This window comes from Herpailurus yagouaroundi, unplaced genomic scaffold (assembly GCF_014898765.1).
Source record: "Herpailurus yagouaroundi ecotype Mexico unplaced genomic scaffold, PumYag 100, whole genome shotgun sequence".
NCBI classification, from domain to species: domain Eukaryota; kingdom Metazoa; phylum Chordata; class Mammalia; order Carnivora; family Felidae; genus Herpailurus; species Herpailurus yagouaroundi.
Window position 1 is genome coordinate 6,245,548 of NW_024412391.1, and position 19,837 is coordinate 6,265,384.

At 41.0% G+C, this 19,837-nt stretch overlaps 1 protein-coding gene across 2 annotated transcripts in view; it reads right to left on the reverse strand.

The window, feature by feature from the left end:
* MGAM (maltase-glucoamylase) overlaps positions 1-19,837 on the reverse strand; it is a 95,301-nt gene that overhangs the window by 62,571 nt on the left and 12,893 nt on the right. For both annotated transcript variants that reach the window (XM_040471748.1, XM_040471747.1), the window contains exons 2-7: positions 12,162-12,288; positions 10,465-10,562; positions 2,933-3,053; positions 1,592-1,701; positions 886-1,037; positions 123-294 (exon numbers count right to left, since the gene is read on the reverse strand). In XM_040471748.1, coding sequence (XP_040327682.1) covers positions 123-294; positions 886-1,037; positions 1,592-1,701; positions 2,933-3,053; positions 10,465-10,562; positions 12,162-12,288 — 780 coding nt within the window. The remainder of the gene's footprint in view (positions 1-122; positions 295-885; positions 1,038-1,591; positions 1,702-2,932; positions 3,054-10,464; positions 10,563-12,161; positions 12,289-19,837) is intronic.

Below are 19,837 nucleotides of genomic sequence, written 5' to 3' on the forward strand. Positions count from 1 at the left end.
AATGCAAACCTCAACAGCCTCACCCCAGAGTCTCACTCAACTATCATCCTACACTGCTAGCAGTGACTGTCAAGGATGAGGCTACGACCTTCAGTGCAGAGGGGGCCATCCTGAGAGCTTACCCCATTGGGGATTGTGTCCCTGGCAAACATGGACCAGGTCTTCCAATTCATGTCATGCCGGTACTGTCGGTGCACCTGTTCTCCCAGGCCATACACGTTAGGACTGGGCAGTCGGGCAGAGAACTGCAGGAACTGATCGGCAAACAGGAGGGGTCCGATGCTTGAGTCCAACCTAGACATCGATGCAAAATGCAGGGACAGGTGGGCAAGTGGAGTGGAAAGGACACAGCCTCTTAGAAAAGTGTCCTCTATGTTTTGATGACTCAATATCCCCTATTTAACTGGCCCCATTTGCCCTTCTGTGATGTTTTCCCATAGATGCCAAGAGATCAGGACTTCTTTTTCCCTTAGACACCCTACTGCGTGACCAAAATACTATTCTTACATTATAATAGATGTTCCGTAAATAGTTACTGGTGGACACATGGTCAGATGGATGGAGGAAAGGGGGAAATAAAGATGAAAAACTGAGCACAGAGCAGGAAAAATGGAAAAAAGGACACAGCCCAGTGCCTGGCCTATAATAAGTGCTTAGTAATAACCACAACAACAAGAAAAGAAGGGAGGAGGAGGAGGAAGAGGTGGAGGAAGGGGAGGAGAGAGGAAGGCGGACAAAAGTATACATTTGGAGACAGTCTGTTCACCAACAGTGGGCTCACAACCTTCAGGAATGTGAAATGCATGTACCCTTCTTCCTCAGGCTTGCAAACCTCCCTCCCCCTGTCCTTCCTACTCTGATCCCCAGAAGGTTTTCAAAACTTACAGGACACGATTATTGCTTCTTCTGATCACTTTGATGCTAAATGGCTGTTTGGAGACAACAACCTCATAGGTCAAAGGAGAAGCAGCATTTCCTTTGAATGGTTGCACATGTTCATGGGGCACTTCATACCTGTCCTTGCTCTGGTCGGTCAACTGGCCAGAGACATGAAGGAAAAGAAAGTCAAAATGGAAACTTCTCAGTATTTCCAAGATAGAAGCCTCCCTACCAATAGCAGTGCTCCCCAATGTCTATGCTCACAGTACTGAACTCAGGCACTGATCCAAATGGCATTATGTCTGAGGTAGATGTACCCATTATATTACCAAGTCAAATGGTTAACACTTGGGCAGAAGTTAGTCTTTTGGTAGAAATACACATTGTAAGTCTACAGAGAAGGACTATCTCTAGAGTTTGCACAGCTGTGATAATTCTTTCCTTTTTCCCTCCTGAATACACTTCACATGGTCTCAAGGACACATAAATGAAAGCCAAGTTTTACCAGTTGACTCTATAAAATATATTCAGGAGGCAGTCACACTGAAGGAAAGGCAACAGATGCCTTCAACATATAGGTACTAGGTAAGAATAATGTCAGTAGAGAAAAAAACCTCCAAGATCAGCATTGCCTATTTTGTAGTAACTGTGGCCATCAGGTAGAGAACAAGAACATTTCAAAAAGATGTTTAAAGAATAAAGAAATCACAACCTTAAAGTGGAAACGGTTGGCTGTCTGGTATTCTGCTGTGAGAAGGACACTGTTGACATCATTTCCAAACAGGGATGGAGAAGGCAACCTGTCCAACTGGGCTGTGAATCCTAGTATGTAGAGGGGAAAAGGTTTACATAGCTGTCTGTGTAAACTAGCAAACAATAGCTAATATAAATTAAGCTTTATGTAAAACGGACTGTCGGTCTTTTTTTCTTAAAAAAGGGAAAAGATATACACCTGTCATACACACATATTACCTTGGGCCAGATTGTGAATCTGGGTACTGTCACTTCCCTCTAAAACCTCTCTTACAAAATCTGCTTGAAATCTCCCATGCAAAGGCTTAATTCTCTTTCAATCAGTCCATCAGCCATTCTGTGTTAATCATATACCCTTTGCACACTTGGCCTTCAATTTGTATGTATATACTCTGTTCATTCTCAGTTATTCTCATGTTACATTACAGGTGATCATATACACTGATGCCATGTCCCAGGTTCTGTGATAAGGCAGGTGATAACTGAGACCTTATTAGTAAAGGCCATCAGGCCAAGAGCCTTGGAGGGGCAACGTGCCCCTTCCTTTATGCTAAGAGCCTTCCCAAAGTAGTCACCCTCTGTTAACCTCCAGAATGTTCATTAGTATCCCTACATTTTAGGGTGGGAGAAAGAAGAGAAGGTGTTTAGTTCATAAATACTGACATTGACATAAAATGTGTATGAAATTGGAATGGTTTCCATATCAGCAAAATTACGTTATATTAGAGTTGCAAGCAGTCTCAGAGGTTACTAAGTTCAAACCCCTCTCTTTAAAAGTTAGAAACTTGGGGGCGCCTGGGTGGCTTAGTCCATTAAGCGTCTGACTCTTGACTTTTGGCTCAGGTCACGATCTCGCAGTTCATGGTTTCAAGCCCTATGTCTGTCTCTGTACCGGCAGTGCGGAGCCTGCTTGGAATTCTCTCTCCCTCTCTCTGCCCCTTCCCACTCGTGCTGTCTCTGTCTCTAAACAAACAAACAAACAAACAAACAAACAAACAAACAAACAAACTTTAAAAGTAGAAACTTGGGGGCCAAAGAGCTCACAATGTTTGTACAAGGTTACCAAGGGACATAAAGGTAGAGCCAGGAATAGAACATGCCTTCTAACTCCCTAGATTGGATTTTTTTTTCTTGATGCCGAAAGAGATCGTCGCCCTTGCCTTAGAGCAGTGCCCACCTTCTGTCACCTGCAGTCGTGTGGCTGTGCAGGGTGATACTCCATGCCACTAAGGCTTTCCTTTGCTGCAAACAGAGCCAACGTCCAGAGGATCTGGAGCTCCTGCCTCATTGTCTGGCTTACCTGCATTTGTTTTTACAAGGTCACCCTCCATTTGATAACCATGGCTTTTAGAATAGTAGCACCAGGGCACACTTATAGTCCCCTGCGGTCTCCAGCAGCACCCACGCTGATCACATGTGGCCTAAAATAAGAGATTTGTCAAGTAATTTATAGAACATTATCACTTACAAATAAAATTTCAGCTTGTGGTATCATTAACCTCGTTTTACAATGATATTTAGAGACATTGTGCCATATCTCAGTCAATGCACACCTTGTACTCAAAGACTAATTTTTATGGCCAATGTCCTATCCTGCTAGTGTTATTATATAATGATATAGGGAATGCAATGCAGTCCCATATCTGCCATCACAACAAAACTGATAAATTTATTTAAATATCCTAAACTACAACATAGGTATATCACCAGTAACCCAAAATTACAAATGAAGCTTCATTTATACTGGTTTTGTTTTTTCAGAAAAAGGACCTTGCTTTATTCAGAAGCTTTGAAATCAAATCAGTTTTCTCTGACTTTTAAACACATCTAGTGTGTGTGTGTGTGTGTGTGTGTGTGTGTGTGTGTGATGTATATGGATAGAAAGATAGATAATAGATAGATAGATAGATAGATAGATAGATAATCTCTCAACGTCCCCAAAGGTAGAAAGTAATTGTTCCTTGAAACCCAAATACAGTCTAATTTTTAGTTAAGAAAAGTGCCTGCCTTATACCACAATTAAAGACAGAATCCAGTGGAGACTAAAATGAATACAATCCCTTTCTCACTTCAACTAATTTATTTGAGAGAAGCAACCAAGTTAACTATAAACAAGTACAAAGAAACCTCTTCCTCTTGAGTGTGAACTAGACCTAGTGACTTGTAACTAATAGAATAACACAAAAATAATGGGATATTGCTTCTAATATTAGATCACAGAAAAATGATGTCTCCTGTCTTGCTTGTTCTCTTTCCCTTGCTCTACTGGAGCTCTCACTCTGGGGAGGCGAGACGTATTGTGGATGGAACCACATGGGAAGGAACTAAGGGAGGTCTCTGGCCAATGTCCTGCTAGGAACTGAGTTCTCATCCAGCAACACTGGAGGATCTCAATCCTGCCAACAATCACATGAATGAACCTGAAAAGTATTACACCACAGCCCCAGCAGACACCTTGATTGCAGTCTTCTAAAAGACTTTGAGCCAAAAGCACCCTGCTACATCAAAGCCAGATTTGTGACCATAAAAAAAAAAAATGTGAGAAAAGATTGTTTTTGTGTTAAGCCATTAAATTTGGGGATAATGTCACAAAGCAATAAATAACTAATACATCCCGCTACACAGATTTTACAGATGAAGAACCTCAGACAGACAGAGGTTCACAGAGATGAACTGACCTGCCAAAGGTTACTTAGTTAGCTATTGAGAAGGCAAGGACCAAAATTTAGTTCTCTGGTATCCGTTGCCTTTTCCTATACTCCGGGTTGAGTTTCTGTTAAGCACGTTGCCAGGAGGACATGGCTATGCTTTGTTAATGATAAGACAAAAAGCACTTGCTTAGATATATGAACAATTAGATCTAATCACATGCTAATTTTTTAAGTGTAATTATTTACTTTTGAGAGAAAGACAGAGTGTGGGGGAGGGGCAGAGAGAGGGAGACGGAGGGTCCAAAGCGAGCTCTGCGCTGACCACAGAGAGCCCAACTCAGGGCTTGAACCCATGAACCATGAGATCATAACCTTAGCAGAAGTTGGATGCTTAACCAACTGAGCCACCCAGGAGCCCCCATGCTTATTTTTATGTGGATACCAATTTAAGGAAGGGAAAACTGTCTATCTGCAGACAGTATGCGATGGGATCGGGTTTCACCGCAAACCCAACTTCCATCAATAGTTTTTGTTTTTTCCTTTCCAAGTCCACTCAGATGAAGCCTTGGTGCATCAGGAAAAGAGAAAGGTGCTGAAAAGGGCGTTAAACAGAACGGTTTTTGCATGCTTCCCAGCACTTAATGTCTTCATTGAACTGGAAAGGGTAAGGATCAAAGAATTGGCTGCAGTAGCCAGAAAAGTGAACAGTCTGTGTTGGCCAACTTGAAAACGGCAGTTCCTGCAGTGGAACCAAGCAGTCACGAGAAGCAGAAAGAGAAGCCTGATGCACATAAATAAGAGAGGAGAAAGGATGTGAAACCTAGGAAAATAGTTGTAAAGAGAAGCTATGAAAACTGATGATGTGAATAGGATTGAAGAACCCTAAAAAGAAGAATTAGATCAAAGACACGAACGTCCTTTAACTTGGATGTGAGGATTTAAGTTTAAGAGGCACTGACAAAATTATAAAACACGTGTAACTTCCAATACAGAATTAAAAGCTCAGGGGAAAAAAATCCTCGATGCAAAAACTAAGGAAAGAAAACATGCAGGTGGGGGGTGGGGTGGGGAACGGTAGGAAGCAGGACAGAGAGAAACAGAACCAATGCAAAACACAAAATGAGACCTTAGGAAAAAATGGGTTAGGTCAAATATCATGTGTTTTAAAAACTTAACTTAAAAGACAAAAACAGATTAAATTTACAGAAATAAATTCAGCGATGACTGCTTAGAAATCAATTCAGCTGAAATGCCACACCTAAAATTTAAGCTCACAAAAGTACATAAAAGAGGCAGAAATAGGTTATGTGAGTAGGATGCTACCCAAAAGCTAGTGTCACTTTAGCAACACCTGACAAATAGGCCTCAAGTAAAATTGCACCATTAGGGAGACAGAGTCACTAAATAATGACAAAAGGCTCCAGGGAGATATGACATCACAAACTTGATATGCGCTGAAGTTTTTTTCACATATTTACAGAACATATTTACAGAAAGGTTTTAAAGACTCTAACGAGGCAAAACTGAAGAAGATAGTACAAAATGGAATATTTTTAAAGAGCCTCCTCAGTAATTAATGGACAAAGTACACAAAAAAAGTAAAGATGTCTCCACTTAGTTTGCTTTTCACATGATGGATATATACAGGCTCCTGCACCAACACAAAGAGAACTGAGGTTGACTCCGAGATGGTGAGAAACCAGATGCTGAGGACTGTTTAAGACCGGATCAAGCTCTGCTCTACCCAAGTCCTCACTGAGGTCTCCCCCAACCTCCATGTTTCTTAACAATTAAAAGAGTGAGCGAATGGAGCGCCCAGGTGGCTCCGTCAGTTAAGCATCTGACTTTGGCTCGGGTCATGATCTCACAGTTTGTGAGCTTGAGCCCCACATCGGGCTCTCAGCCATCAGCACAGAGCTTGCACTTCAGGTCCTCTGCACCCCCCCCACCCCTCCCCTCCTCAAAAATAAATAAACATAAAAAAGTAGTCTTTAAAAAAAAGCAAGAAAAGAAACAAAGAAGGAGATATTTTACACCTAAATGAGACACGAAAGAAAAAGGAAAACTAGGGCCCAGCTGTATCCGTAAACACAAATGCAAAGCCTAAAAGAAAAAGGACACACAGCATTAAAAACAGAACTTAGCAATATATTAAGTAATGAGCAAGTAGTGTTCCTCCTAGAAATACACAGATCTTTTGATATTAGAAAATCCACTTTTGTAATTCACCACAATAACTTATTAAAGAAAGTACACCTTATAGTCATTTACATTCACCAGCTCTTCATGATAAAATTCTTAGCAAACTGGAGTAAAAAGTAACTTCCTCAGTTGGATAATGGGTATCTATCAAAAAATTACAATAAGCATGTTACTAAATGGGAAAATGTCAGAAACATTCCCGTTAAAAAAATATATTAGGTGACTTCTAGAATTAAAAGTATATTGAAGGTCTCAACAACACAATAGGCCAAGAAAAAAAAGACACTTTGTAAGATGGAAAAGAAGAAAGCCAAAGGGCACCTGGGTGGCTCAGTCAGTTAAGCTCCCAACTTTGGCTCAGGTCATGATCTCATGGTTCATGGGTTTGAGCCCTACCTTGGGCTCTGTGCTGACAGCTCAGAGTCTGGCCTGCTTCGGATTCTGTGTCTCCCTTTCTCTCTCTTTCTCCATCCCCTGCTCATGCTCTGTCTCTGTCTCTCTCTCTCTCTCTCAAAAATAAACATAAAAGAATTTTTAAAAAAAGAATAAAGCCAAATCATCATGATTTCCAGACATAATACTGACTAGGTAGTATTTTTTTTCCTCTGAGACTCACGGATGGGTCTCCTGGAGCTCATTCTCTCCCAAAATGTCTCCTAAGAGTACTCCATGTGGTTTCACAAATAGATTCATAGGATTCCCTCTCGTTATTGGGAGTGAGAAACAAGGGGGTCTACAACAAAGAATCATCTGAAGGGAAATCTACTATTAGTTCTTTATAAGTAACCCTGGGGGAGAGAAAGAGATAGGAGCGATAAAATGGTACAGCAATGGCCTCAACACTGGAAGCTTCTGCTAGTCTGGTGTCATATTCATAATTTCATAATTTCTTTCCTCCATACAGCCATATACTTCCCTTTAATTTGTACATTATACAAATACATCATTATCCATAGACTCGGCCTGTCAACAACAGTGCAGAGCAGCATATCGTCACGAGGATACTTAAAACATGCAACAAAATACCAAAGATATACCTCCTATGAAAAAACAGACCATTGAAAATACTCCCAGAGCATTTTTCTCCAGCTGAGCTAAAGAGGAGCGGGCCAAGGAATGAATGCCAAGGTCATGGATTATTTTGGTTGAGCACAATATATAGAAAAAGGCAAAGTTCATTTTATTGAGCTATAATCTTCATACCCCAGAATTTATTAAAAGTTTTTACAATAAAACACCAAAGAAACATTCCTGAGGCAGTAATGACATCCAAAGTTCAAGAACCAATGACAAGCTGGGGTGTTGTAGGAGAGGGAACGGACTTAGGAGGCCTTAGTCTTCTAGTGGGCTTCCGAGCAATGAGGCTCCTAGCACAGTGTAACGGGGTCGAGTGAATGGGTGTGGGTCAACTTTCTGCGAACCTAGTGTGCCAAACATCCTGCTTAGGTGCAGCCTATCTAGCTCACAACTTCCCATTCCTATGAACAAAGCAGCACATTCATGGTCCTCTCTCATCAAGCTCTACTCTACGTTCCAGTCTCAGGCATTATCTTCTCCCTGGCACCCACCCCGTATCTCAGCCATACTGGACCATTTGATATGCCACATGTGTGCCCCACAATTTCCTCTTCCATTACTTTGTTTACATGCCTCTCCTATCTCGAATTCACTTTGCCTTCCTCCCACATGTGTCAAAATCTTACTCATCTTTAATTCCATATTGTCACCTTCTCCTTTATAATAATCTCTTCTATTCCGTGGTCCTCATCATATTTCTTTTGTATCTTATGATCTGTTGTTTTATATTCCAGTTATTTATTTACATGGCTTCTCTCTTCGACAAGAATGTATGAGAAGAAAAATATTTAGTTTAATTGAACCTATCACCCAAATGCTGAACTTTATGACACGTGGCCCTCTACCAGAGTGCTCTGGTTCTTCTTTATCCCTGATATCTTCTTTTTCCTTTATTCCTGCATTTTACATTTTTTTCTTTGTTTCTCATGACATGATTCCATTCAGCCTGAAGTGGTTCATGGCTCCCAGCTGCTGTGTATCATGTCAAAACTCAACTTCCTCTATCTGAGTTCCAAGGTCTTCCAAAATGTAAATCAGCCTTTTCTGTTCAGCTTCATTTCTTCCTACTCCCAGCAGGCAACTCTCTTCACTAATCCAAGAGAAGGTCAAGGTCAGTTCAGCCAGGGCAAGATGCCAGATGAAGGGGACTGAACACTATGATCGTCTTGGTAAGGGAGGTTGGCCTAACTGGAATTATTTCCTACCTTACCAGGCTTGCTGTCCAGGCTGCTGCCCTTCAGTGCTGTGACAGCTGGGCAGAACACTGCATTGTCCTGTCCAGGGGATCTCCTGATCCTGAGCTATCTACCAGATTGGATCTCTCTCTTGCCTTCAACACAGCATCTGGACTTCCTGATTAGTTTTATCCCATCACTCCGCTCCAATCTTAGACATCTTCTCTAGGCCAAGTTACTTATCTGGCTCTGGTTCCCTTCTCTGCCTTAACTTCCCACTCCCCTCAACCCCAGTCCATCACATCTTATGGCTGATCTCGTCAGTTTCTATGCTGTGTTGCTTCTCACTGACTCAGCATCTACGCCCAGTCAGTCAACACCAAAGGCTCAAGTTGTAACAATTCCCACTTTCCATAGTTCCCATGTACGTGACTTTGCCATGTTATAGGCTGAATTATGTTGTCAAAAAAGACACGTTGGAGTCCTGATCCTTACTACTTCATCTTGTGACCTTATTTGGAAATAGGATTGTTGCGGATGTAATTAGTTAAGGTGAGATCATATTGGAGTAGATTAAACTCTTAATCCAACATGCCAAGTATTTTTGAAACGGGAAATTTGAGCACAGACACACACACAGGGAGAAGCCATGTGAAGACAGAGACAGAATTGGAGTGATGTAGCTACAAGCCAAGGAATGCTAAGGATTGACCACCACCACCAGAGGCTAGGAGAGAGGCACGGACAGCTTCTTCCTGAGAGCCCTCAAAAGGAACCAACCTTGCCAGCATCTTGACTTGGGACTTCTAGCCTCCAGAAGTGTGAGAGAAAAAAAATAGAAAAGAAAAATGTCTTTTGGTACTAGGACCTTCAGATAAACCAAAACAGCCATTCTCAAGAGCATCACAGATTATCCCAGTGTACAAACAACAGGATGGCTGGACAGACACACATGAGAGTGCCACATGCCCAGGCATCACATGCAGCGGGCATTCTGTCTGTGTCCGATACAAATGTGCCATTTGACATCAGTGGACTTCACTCAGATGGCTGCATTTGGCTTTCATTCATTCTCAATGTGAAAAGCAACTGACGCAGTGTATACAATGAATTTTATAATCATAATATTCAACAGGACTTCAGCAGATGATCAAGAAATACTGCCCCAAGGTAAATATTGAGATGCCAGCACTGTCTTACCCTGGTATTTGTTTTCATCCATCCCAAACATGGCTCTTAAAACTTGGTCCTTATTTTAAATAATGGTTTATGCATGTGTATGACTTTTTATTGTAGATCCTAGATAACCTTTCGGAATCATGACAGGAGAAAGACAGAGGAAAGGCGAGAAACAGAGGCAGTAAGAGAGAGAGAGAGAACCAGTGACCAAGTAGTGCTGCCCAGAAAAAAGACAAATCTATTTTTAGTATAAATAAGCCCCAAATCTTGCATGGGACATCCTTATACTAAAAATGCATTCTGGTTTATCTGAAATTCATACTTAATCTGTCAACACGAAGGAATTTTCTAGCTCTTCCTCTCCCAAAGCTGTACGGCCATACAAGCATGGATACAGGATTCATTTGCCTGAGGTACCAGTAGCTACAATGTAAGCAATTCTCTGGGAGCGACACACAGATAACGAACAAACAAAACAACAAAAATAAACAACAGAAACTACCCACTGGCATAAACTCTTAAGTGCAAACAAGATCCATAATTCAAACCTTTGTTGGTGGCTGGTCAGGGATGCAGTTTATCCGTTCCACTTCATTGACCACTGGACACTCAGCAGAACCCGGGGTGGTACTCGTTGTCCCAGGGTCTGGGATATCCCACAAACAAATATAAAATGACCATCAGACAGACCTAATATCACAGGCATTCAGTATCGTCACAGTTCTCAACGCCTCCAATGGTATGAACTCCGCTACTGATTGGGCTTCACGCCGATGTCCTTGAAATGTACACTTTCACTTTAGAAAGCTTCATTTTTGTTCTAGCTGATTGTATTTACTAAGAACCAAATCCACCTTCTGCAGTCTGAGGGTCAGGAGACTATAGCTTGTGGGCCAAATCAGGTCACAGCCTGATTTTTAAATAAAGTATTGCTGGAACACAGCCACACCCATTTTTTAATGTATCATCTCTATCTGCTTTTGTGCTACCATGGCAAAAGTAAGTAGTTTTGGCAGAGACCGTATGGCCTGCAAAATCTAAAGTATTAAGTACCTGCCCCTGAACAGAAACATCTGCAGACTGCTCTGGTCCTTTATTTTCACCCCCCAGTGGCTGGTTCACAATAGGTTTGCACACAGGACATGTCCAGTGTATGTGGTTGTCTTGAGTGTCACTGCCCTAATCATCATAACCTCAATTCTGGTGGCTCAGTCAATGGGCGTTCGTTCCCTCAACACAGAATACTTCTGAGTGGTGACATACTTCTGTAAATATAAAAGCCTCCTATGACAAAAAATGTAAAGGGAGGCCACCAATCTAAAAACTGGCAGTTAGGATCTGCCCAAGCGCCTTGATTCAGATTTGAAACTCAGTCAAATTAAAAAAAAGACACACTTACTGCATTCTAAAATAAGGAAGTGAGATTTATTTAGGTCACTACAATGTTAATAAGGACATTAAGACAAAACAGTGAGGCTTTCCATTAGCTTTCATTTCTTTTCCAATTCAAAAGTGGTGGATTAAGAGAACTCCATTGTGCCAGTTTCTGCATAAGGATTTTGGTTCCATCTTCGAGGTCATAGGATCTTAAGAGTTGAGCAACCTTTGAGATCATTTGCTCTAACTCCCCACAAAAGTAGAAATTGTCAGGGCTGGGATGGAGGTAGGAGGGGCAGAGAAGTCTTCTAGCCACAGACTAACCTTTCATCACTTGGTTCATAGAAGCCGTTCCTAGATGAACCACTCAGCACACTCCAGCCCCTCTTTCAGAGTAAGACAGCTCAACAGACTTTTAATTAAATAACTCTGGTAGTTGTTATTTTTTAAAGAACAGAACTTTGGCCTAAAATATTTTAATTGATTATATACTTACCCAATTGCCTTGCACATAAGGGGTAATTAGTTAATAAGGGTTAATTAATATTGTTAACAAAGTTAGAATTATTCAATGCAATTCAGTAAATTTATTTGAAGAGTCAGCTGTGGAATCCTACACTGCGTTAACTGGGAAATAAAAGTATCACCTTAGGCCTACAGAGAATACCTAAGTGGCTGCCACAGTTTCAGTCAGGGACTCACCAAGGCACATATCACATCCCCCTCCCCCTACACACACACAAACTCACACACTCACACATACTCACACCAGTGTATAGGAGAGCATCACTTCCCTGCCATTTATGAGGTTACTGCTCTGACAAGGGCAACGAATGCACGGAGGGAGAACACCAGAGTTCCTTGTTACCTTTAGATTCTGAAGAATCCATGGCTGAAAGCACGAACAGAGGAATAGTGATGATAAACACCACAAGCAGAAGAACACTGAGCATAAGCTCCAAACTCGTGAAATATTTCAACTTCTTTCTTGCCATCTACAAAAATAAGGAGAGGGGGGAATTTAAGATTTGAGTTTTATTTAATATAGAGCTGGTAATTTTTTAATGGCAAAGCTCAAATCTAAATCTAACATAAATAATATGAGTAACTCACAAACCCTTATGGATGTACCCATCACCTGGATTAAAAATGACCAATTCAGGGGCGCCTGGGTGGCTCAGTTGGTTAAGTGTCTGACTTCTTCGGCTCAGGTCATGATCTCCCAGTTCATGGAGTTTAAGCCCCACATCAGGCTCTGTGCTGACAGCTCTGAGCCTGGAACCTACTTCGGATTCTGTGTCTCCCTCTCTCTCTCTGACCCTCCCCCACTCATGCCCTGTCTCTCTCTGTCTCAAAAATAAATAAATGCTTAAAAAAATGATCAAATCATGGCCAATCTCATTTTGTCTTTATTTCCAGTTACTTCTCTCCCTAACTCAGGATTATTTTGAAGCAAATCTTACTTAGATGGCTTTTAATCTGAAAATATCTAAGTATTGGGGCACCTGGCTGGCTCAGTTGGTGGCACGTGAGACTCTTGATCTCGGCATTGTGAGTTTGAGCCCCATGATGGGTGTAGAGATTACTTAAAAATTTTTTCTTTAATATTTAAGCATTACAAATAAATTTCATGAAAGCCAAATAACTTACTGTTGTTATACCAAAAATATTTTAAAAATAATTCCTTAATCAGCAAATATCTAGTCAATGTTGAAATTTCCTTCCTTGTGTGATATTTTATAATTTGTTCTACTTTCATCAGGATGCAAGCAAGATTTATATATTGTAATTGGTTTGTGTCTGTTAAACGTTTTTTAATCAACAGGTTTGTTCTGTTGATTTCCCCACAATCTGGATTTTTTAGATTGCATCCATAAACTAACATGTTTCTCTACTCTTATATTTCCTGTAAATTAATGATCAGATTTAGAGTTTTGACCAGATACAGGTTTGATTTTCTGGCAAGAATGGCTCACAGCAGGAGACACATAAAATCTAGCAGATTCTCCTTTTGTCATAGTAATAGCCATTGGCAAGCATTTCTTAGATCCATTATTCGATTAGTTGTGACAATGATACTATAATTCTACCATTCTTTATGTACTGGATAAAATATTACTGTAGAGAGAAATTTCCCCTCATCTATTACTTGGATCATAAAGGTACAGTGCATATAGGAGAGGTAGTATCAACATTTGACTCTATTTCCTGGCTTTCAGAAGGAGTTGTTGCCCTAGCAACCTCCAAAGAGGACCAGTGAGAATATTTGTCCAATATTTTTATGAACTCATGGATTGAAACACGTCTATGCTAACACATTGATATTATTATCATTAATGCTCATTTTGCCTCATCTTTACCCAGTGGGAGTCTCTTCAAGTTGGTTCCTGGTAGTCTTTAATATTTTCCTTGTCTCTGTTATGACTGATGACCTAGGCTCATTTTGCACATTTCCTGCCCCCAGTCTCAAATCAAATGTCTCTGAAGAGGCTTTGTTCTTTTCAGTGGGAACAATATTTAGAAACCACAGTTTGGATGAGAGCTGTTGAATTCTACAACTGAATATAACTGATGGGTCATCCTGACCAGGTGGCTATCTCTGAATTCCCAGGGAGAATGGTCAATTTCAAACAAATACAGAAAGAACACATTTACCTATGCCTAAAGTTGTTATAAATCCTCACTAGGGATTAAAATATTTTGCCCAGCAGTTTAAAGCAGATGTTCAGCATTTGGAATCTCTGGGGTTAAGGCCTAGATACCTGATTTAAAAAAAAAAAAACTCCACAGATAATTCTGATATGCAAGTATGTTTCAGAAACAGTGACCTTATTATAGGCTTATAAACTGTAATAAACACATTTTATTAGGCAAACTATATTAAGAAGTGGTGTCCATGAAGTTAAAAACTAGAAGTGGAGCCAATAGCTACTCAAGCCCCTTCGTTTTATGCATAAATAAACGAAGGCACAGTAAGCAAAGCGCCTTGTTCAGAGTCACATGGTCAAGGACTAGAACCAAATTTTCCAAACAGCTGAATGTAGTTCTCTGTAGCTACTGTACCTATCATGGCAGCTCTTGGTGGGTCCCTCACGAATAGAATATTCTTGAGCTTACCACAACCTCGATCTTCAAAACTCACTTCAACCTATTCCTGTCCCCTTCTTCCAATCCACTCTTGATCTCCATCAGATTTGATTCAAGGTACTGCCTTCCAGACTGTAAAGGACTTGATACCTATCAACTGATGGCCACTATAAGCTGTCTTGGAACTGAGTGTCCCTCTCCTCAATACATCTAACTTCCAGAACTTCCTACCAGAGAACTTCCCGCACAGATGGTACCCTCCCTCTGTGGAGTCTGAGGCAGCAGCTTGTGATCCCCAGTTCAGTGCTTCCTACCAAACAAACTACATGCTGGAGACAACCAGGAAGCTGGTCTTGTTGGGGCGCTAAATATGGACAGTATTTTAAGTCAGAATTTGTGTCTTAAAGATTCATAGAATTCAAACTCTAAATCCATTATCCTTCATCTTCAGAGGTCGAGCATAAAGTAGGCTTTGAAATATCCTCTCACTAATAAGGGAGGACTAGGCAAAGTCATCCTCACTCATTCAACCTTGTCATACCAGGGGAAGATAAAGGGAGACCTGTGCCCTGAGAGCAGCTGAACTGCTCTCGGGATGGATACTGATGCCATCGGTCCAGATATGGAGCCCAGCAATATGGCAAATGTCCTAATAAAACATAAAATACCACCTACCCTATGACCCAGCAGTAGCACTGCTAGGAATTTACCCAAGGGATACAGGAGTACTGATACATAGGGGCACTTGTACCCCAGTGTTTATAGCAGCACTCTCAACAATAGCCAAATTATGGAAAGAGCCTAAATGTCCATCAACTGATGAATGGATAAAGAAATTGTGGTTTATATATACAATGGAGTACTATGTGGCAATGACAAAGAATGAAATACGGCCCTTTGTAGCAACATGGACGGAACTGGAGAGTGTTATGCTAAGTGAAATAAGCCATACAGAGAAAGACAGATATCATATGTGTTCATCTTATGTGGATCCTGAGAAAATTAACAGGAACCCATGGGGGAGGGGAAGGAAAAAAAAAAAGAGAGAGGTTAGAGTGGGAGAGAGCCAAAGCATAAGACACTCTTAAAAAATGAGAAAAAACTGAGGGCTGATGGGGGGGTGGGAGGGAGGGGAGGCTGGGTGATGGGTATTGAAGAGGGCATCTTTTGGGATGAGCACTGGGTGTTGTATGGAAACCAATTTGACAATAAATTTCATATATTTAAAAAATAATAATAAAAATAAATAAAAAATAAATAAAAAATAAAAAATAAATACCACATTCCTAAGAGTGAGTATGTTGACAACGAAACAGGAACTAAAGGAAGGAAGAACTCGCAGCTGTTAAAGCAGGAACCACCGTGACTGGCACTGTCACTGGGTCTCTGAGCAGGTTCCCTTAGACCAGAAACGCACAGACCACGTTTAAGGTTTTTTCCTGACATGGAGCTAAACACCATGTGCATGTTCAGATGAGGATTATGCCTTACAGGCCGTCCTTTCTAGAAATTTCCCTCGGTGCCTCCATTGTGGGACTTTGTCCCTTGTGAAGGACAATTTTCATTCTGTCTTGAGCTGTGGCACTACCCTCCATCAGTAGCAAGGAACATAACTCCCCGGTCACCCACTCCACGTTCTTCCCAGGGTTACCCCAGATGCCACTGCATTTACCACCTCCTTCTTCTGACCCACTACTACCATTCTCTTGTTATTCTCTCTTGAACATTAACTAAGTCATATCTTTTGGCCACTTGTGTAAAATTCCAATGGCATTTTATTAGATAATGTTTGCTGTCTTTGAAAGGGAAAGCTTGACATTTCATGCCATTAGCTGAGCTAAGTTTTGAGAACCACAGCAATATTCTATCTGTTGACCTAAGATAGCAACATCCTACTCAGGATGTTGCATTCTATATTTGCAACAATACTGACACATGAGAATGACCAGGCTAATTTTCTATTTTACCAGTGAAAGAAGGACTGGGGGTCTATGTGTTTAAATGACACACTCCCAAGGCTCAGGACAAGTCCACGGCACAATTAGGGATCCTGACTTCCACCTTAAGGATTGTCCTTATGACCTCACTGCCTCTTAGGTAAAGGGCACACTCTACCTTTCACATTTTGGGTGAGAATGTACATCTATAGACACAGATACAGCACTGCTTCAAAAGCATGAGAAACTCTGTAGAGCCATACTATAATCCAGAAATGTGTCACTCAACAGACAGTGCAGCTGATGAGTTACAACCAATACATCACGCAGAATGGAAAAAGAAATATCCCTGTAAGATCCTACATAGAAGCAGGGAACAAATCCATTGTCACATTCGATGGTGTGACAGAATAATTTCTAAAATGAGTTTCATTAATCTAACTAGTTTCTTGTATCCCCTTAAGTTTTGGAATGAATTGCTCCATGTGCAAGGCCAGCAGTTTTGAGGCTTCATGAGTTTGTAATGGCTGCCGTTACTTACAAGATGAAATGGTATCATCTGTAGTCTAAATCTTTTTTTAGGTTTATGTATTTATTTTGAGAGAGAGAGAGTAAGTAGGAGAGGGGCAGAGAGGGAGGGAAAGAGAGAGCATCCCAAGCACTGACAGTGCCTGAACCCAAAAACCATGAGATCCTGACCTGAACCAAAGTCAGATGCTTAACTGACTGAGCCCCCCAGGCGCCCCTATAGTCTAACTCTTAATAATCACTCTAGCTAAGGTTTTGGGGCTTCTGTATTACAGGTATTTTCCAAACATTACTAGTCATCTTTATAATCCTGAAATACAGGTATTATTCATCTCTATTTTATGAGCAATGAAACAGAGGTCAGAAAGGTATAAAACTTATCAGCAGTGATAAACAGTAGAGCTGAAATTCACTCTAAGTCTATACTCCAAAGGCATGCTTCTCTTCATGACTACAGCAAAACCCACACCCTCCCCCAACCCTATCTTCTACACTTACAAGAATCGTGTTTCTTCAGTTCAAACAACATCTCTTCTGGGACTTAAAATTAACTCTCCCTCCCTCTCTTGCTCCCAAGCAATCTATCTGTATCTATACTCATAACTCTGAGGACAATCTGTCTTCCTCTCCTAAGTTTTAAGCTGCTAGAGGCCAGTGAGTGAGAATATCTCACCCCTCCCTGAGTTATCTGTCTCAGCTTGACAGTCAGAGATACTGACTCCCTGGTTCTGTTGACAGGTTGGGGGGGGGGGGCACTGGTAGAGAGTCCAGGACTGGGCCATTCTCCTGTTGAGAGTTGCCTCTTTTGGGAATCCAGAGCCCTTTCAGTTAGCCTAATGATGCCACCATCATTTTCTCTGTGCTCTATGATGGGGAAAATGTTGGGAAGAGTTCCACAGTGCCTCATGGGATGCCCCTGGCAGGTGCTCTAAATGAGTATTTGCTGATTCAGGAGCAAGACTGAGTGGAAACAACACTATAAGATGCTCTATATCACAGGTGCACTTCAGGGACCTCATTCCTCTTTCCTGAGGGATAAGGGAGGGACAAAATGAGAAACCATGTGCCTTCATCCCAGGAATCTTGCCAGTAACCACAGGAATCCAAATGAAAAAAGAAAAAGAAAGAAATGGATATAAAAAATAATATAAATTGGAATGCAGTTATTTATTTTACAAAAGGATCCAAGTCAAGGTTTCTTTTAGTCAACCATTTTTGAAGTATTAAGGAGAGGTAATCATTATCTCTAGGGAGATTTTTTCCAGAATATACAGCCATTCCCTCTCCATATGACCTTTGTAACTATTTTTCATATGAATAACAGCCTTCATATGAGTTGTAAACATAAAAAAGAAATAGCTGGAAACCATCTCTTTATAAGGAGAACATACATTAGTAAATCCACTTTCTGGAAGATAATGCTCTTCACAGCCCGTTTATTAAGTCCAACCATAGCTGAACACTGGTTATACCCCTCTGCTGCTCTATCCTCCCTACTCTTAGCTCAGGGCCCAGTGATCTCTCTGTGCAGAACTGCCTCCAACTCTACAGACCCCTTTCCTCAGGCTGATTATGAGCTGAGATAGTCTCTGCTCTGCTATACCCAGCACAACGGTCATGTCTGCTTTTCTTTTTCCATTTTGTTACAGACTCATTTCATTTGGTACATCTTTATAAGAATATCATTGGAAGTTTGGAAAGGAAAACAGGTAAAGTCATATGATCCATCTACCATCTTAAACCTTTCTGGGTAGGTTTTAAAAGTTCCCCAAATGAGTTTGATATTCAGTTCCCTCCACTACTGTTTTAAAATCACGTTGGGAATTTTGAGTTGATCAGTGTATTTAATAATATCATATGACACTATCTTATAGGGTGGGAGGAGGAATGGCAGGTATAAATTGAGGACAGTGAAAAATGGGACAAATATTAAGTTGGAGACTGTAAAAACAAAAAACCAAATAACACATTTGGAGGGAGTCTTAGGGGATGGATGGTCCCTTGTGAAATTATCAACCCCATCAAAACACCCCTAGTATGTCAATGTACCCTCTCTACCCCCAGCTCATTTGTGGTCAAGCACGTAAGTTTTCCAAAGGTGTTCTTCCCAAAGGTGTGTCTACTTCCTTAGGCACACCCTTTTCTTCTCCTTTTCTTCCTCAAAGTGTGAGCTCCCAGGGCATAAAAATTATGCCTGCTTCTTCCTCTTTATTTCCTTAAGTATCTACTGGTAGAATCTGCGTAATCAATACTTATTGATCAATAATATTTTACTCTCTGGTTGATTACTCTGCTAAATATTTCATTAGTATTTTCCTTCATCTTATCCCCAAGTTCTCCTTCTCAGAACAAAGAACATGCTAAATAGGGCATGAGAATACTGGAGCTTGACTTCCTGCCCTACCATTTCTTGCTGTCATAGTCAAAAGAATTTCCCTAATACTCCTGAGTCTTGGTTTTCTTTGAAAATTTTTTTTGATGCTAATTTATTTTTGAAGGAGAGAGAGACAGAGTGTGAGTAGGGGAGGGGCAGAAAGAGAGGGAGACACGGAATCCGAAGCTGGCTCCAGGCTCTGAGCTGTCAGCACAGAATCCGATGTGGGGCTCAAACCCACAAACCGTGAGATCATGACCTGAGCTGAAGTCGGACGCTTAAGTGACTGAGCCACCCAGGTGCCCCTTGAGTCTTGGTTTTCTTATCTGTAAAAAGTGAAACTAACAATACCTATTGTAATTATTACCTATCATCACTTTCTTATTGTGAAAATCAAATAAAAACACTTCACATTTCAAAGCATTACATGTCATTATGTTATTATTTGCCTTAGAGAAGATAGTGGGTGCTGGGTAAGAAGCAGGATGTTCCTAAGACATACGTTCACCCCACTTTCAGTGAGTGTGGCAGCGCATCTCACTCAGTGTTTCACGAAATGGCAGATGTGTGTTCCTGGCTCCTGTCTTTATGAACCCTTTCTGATCTACCCTCCTAGCT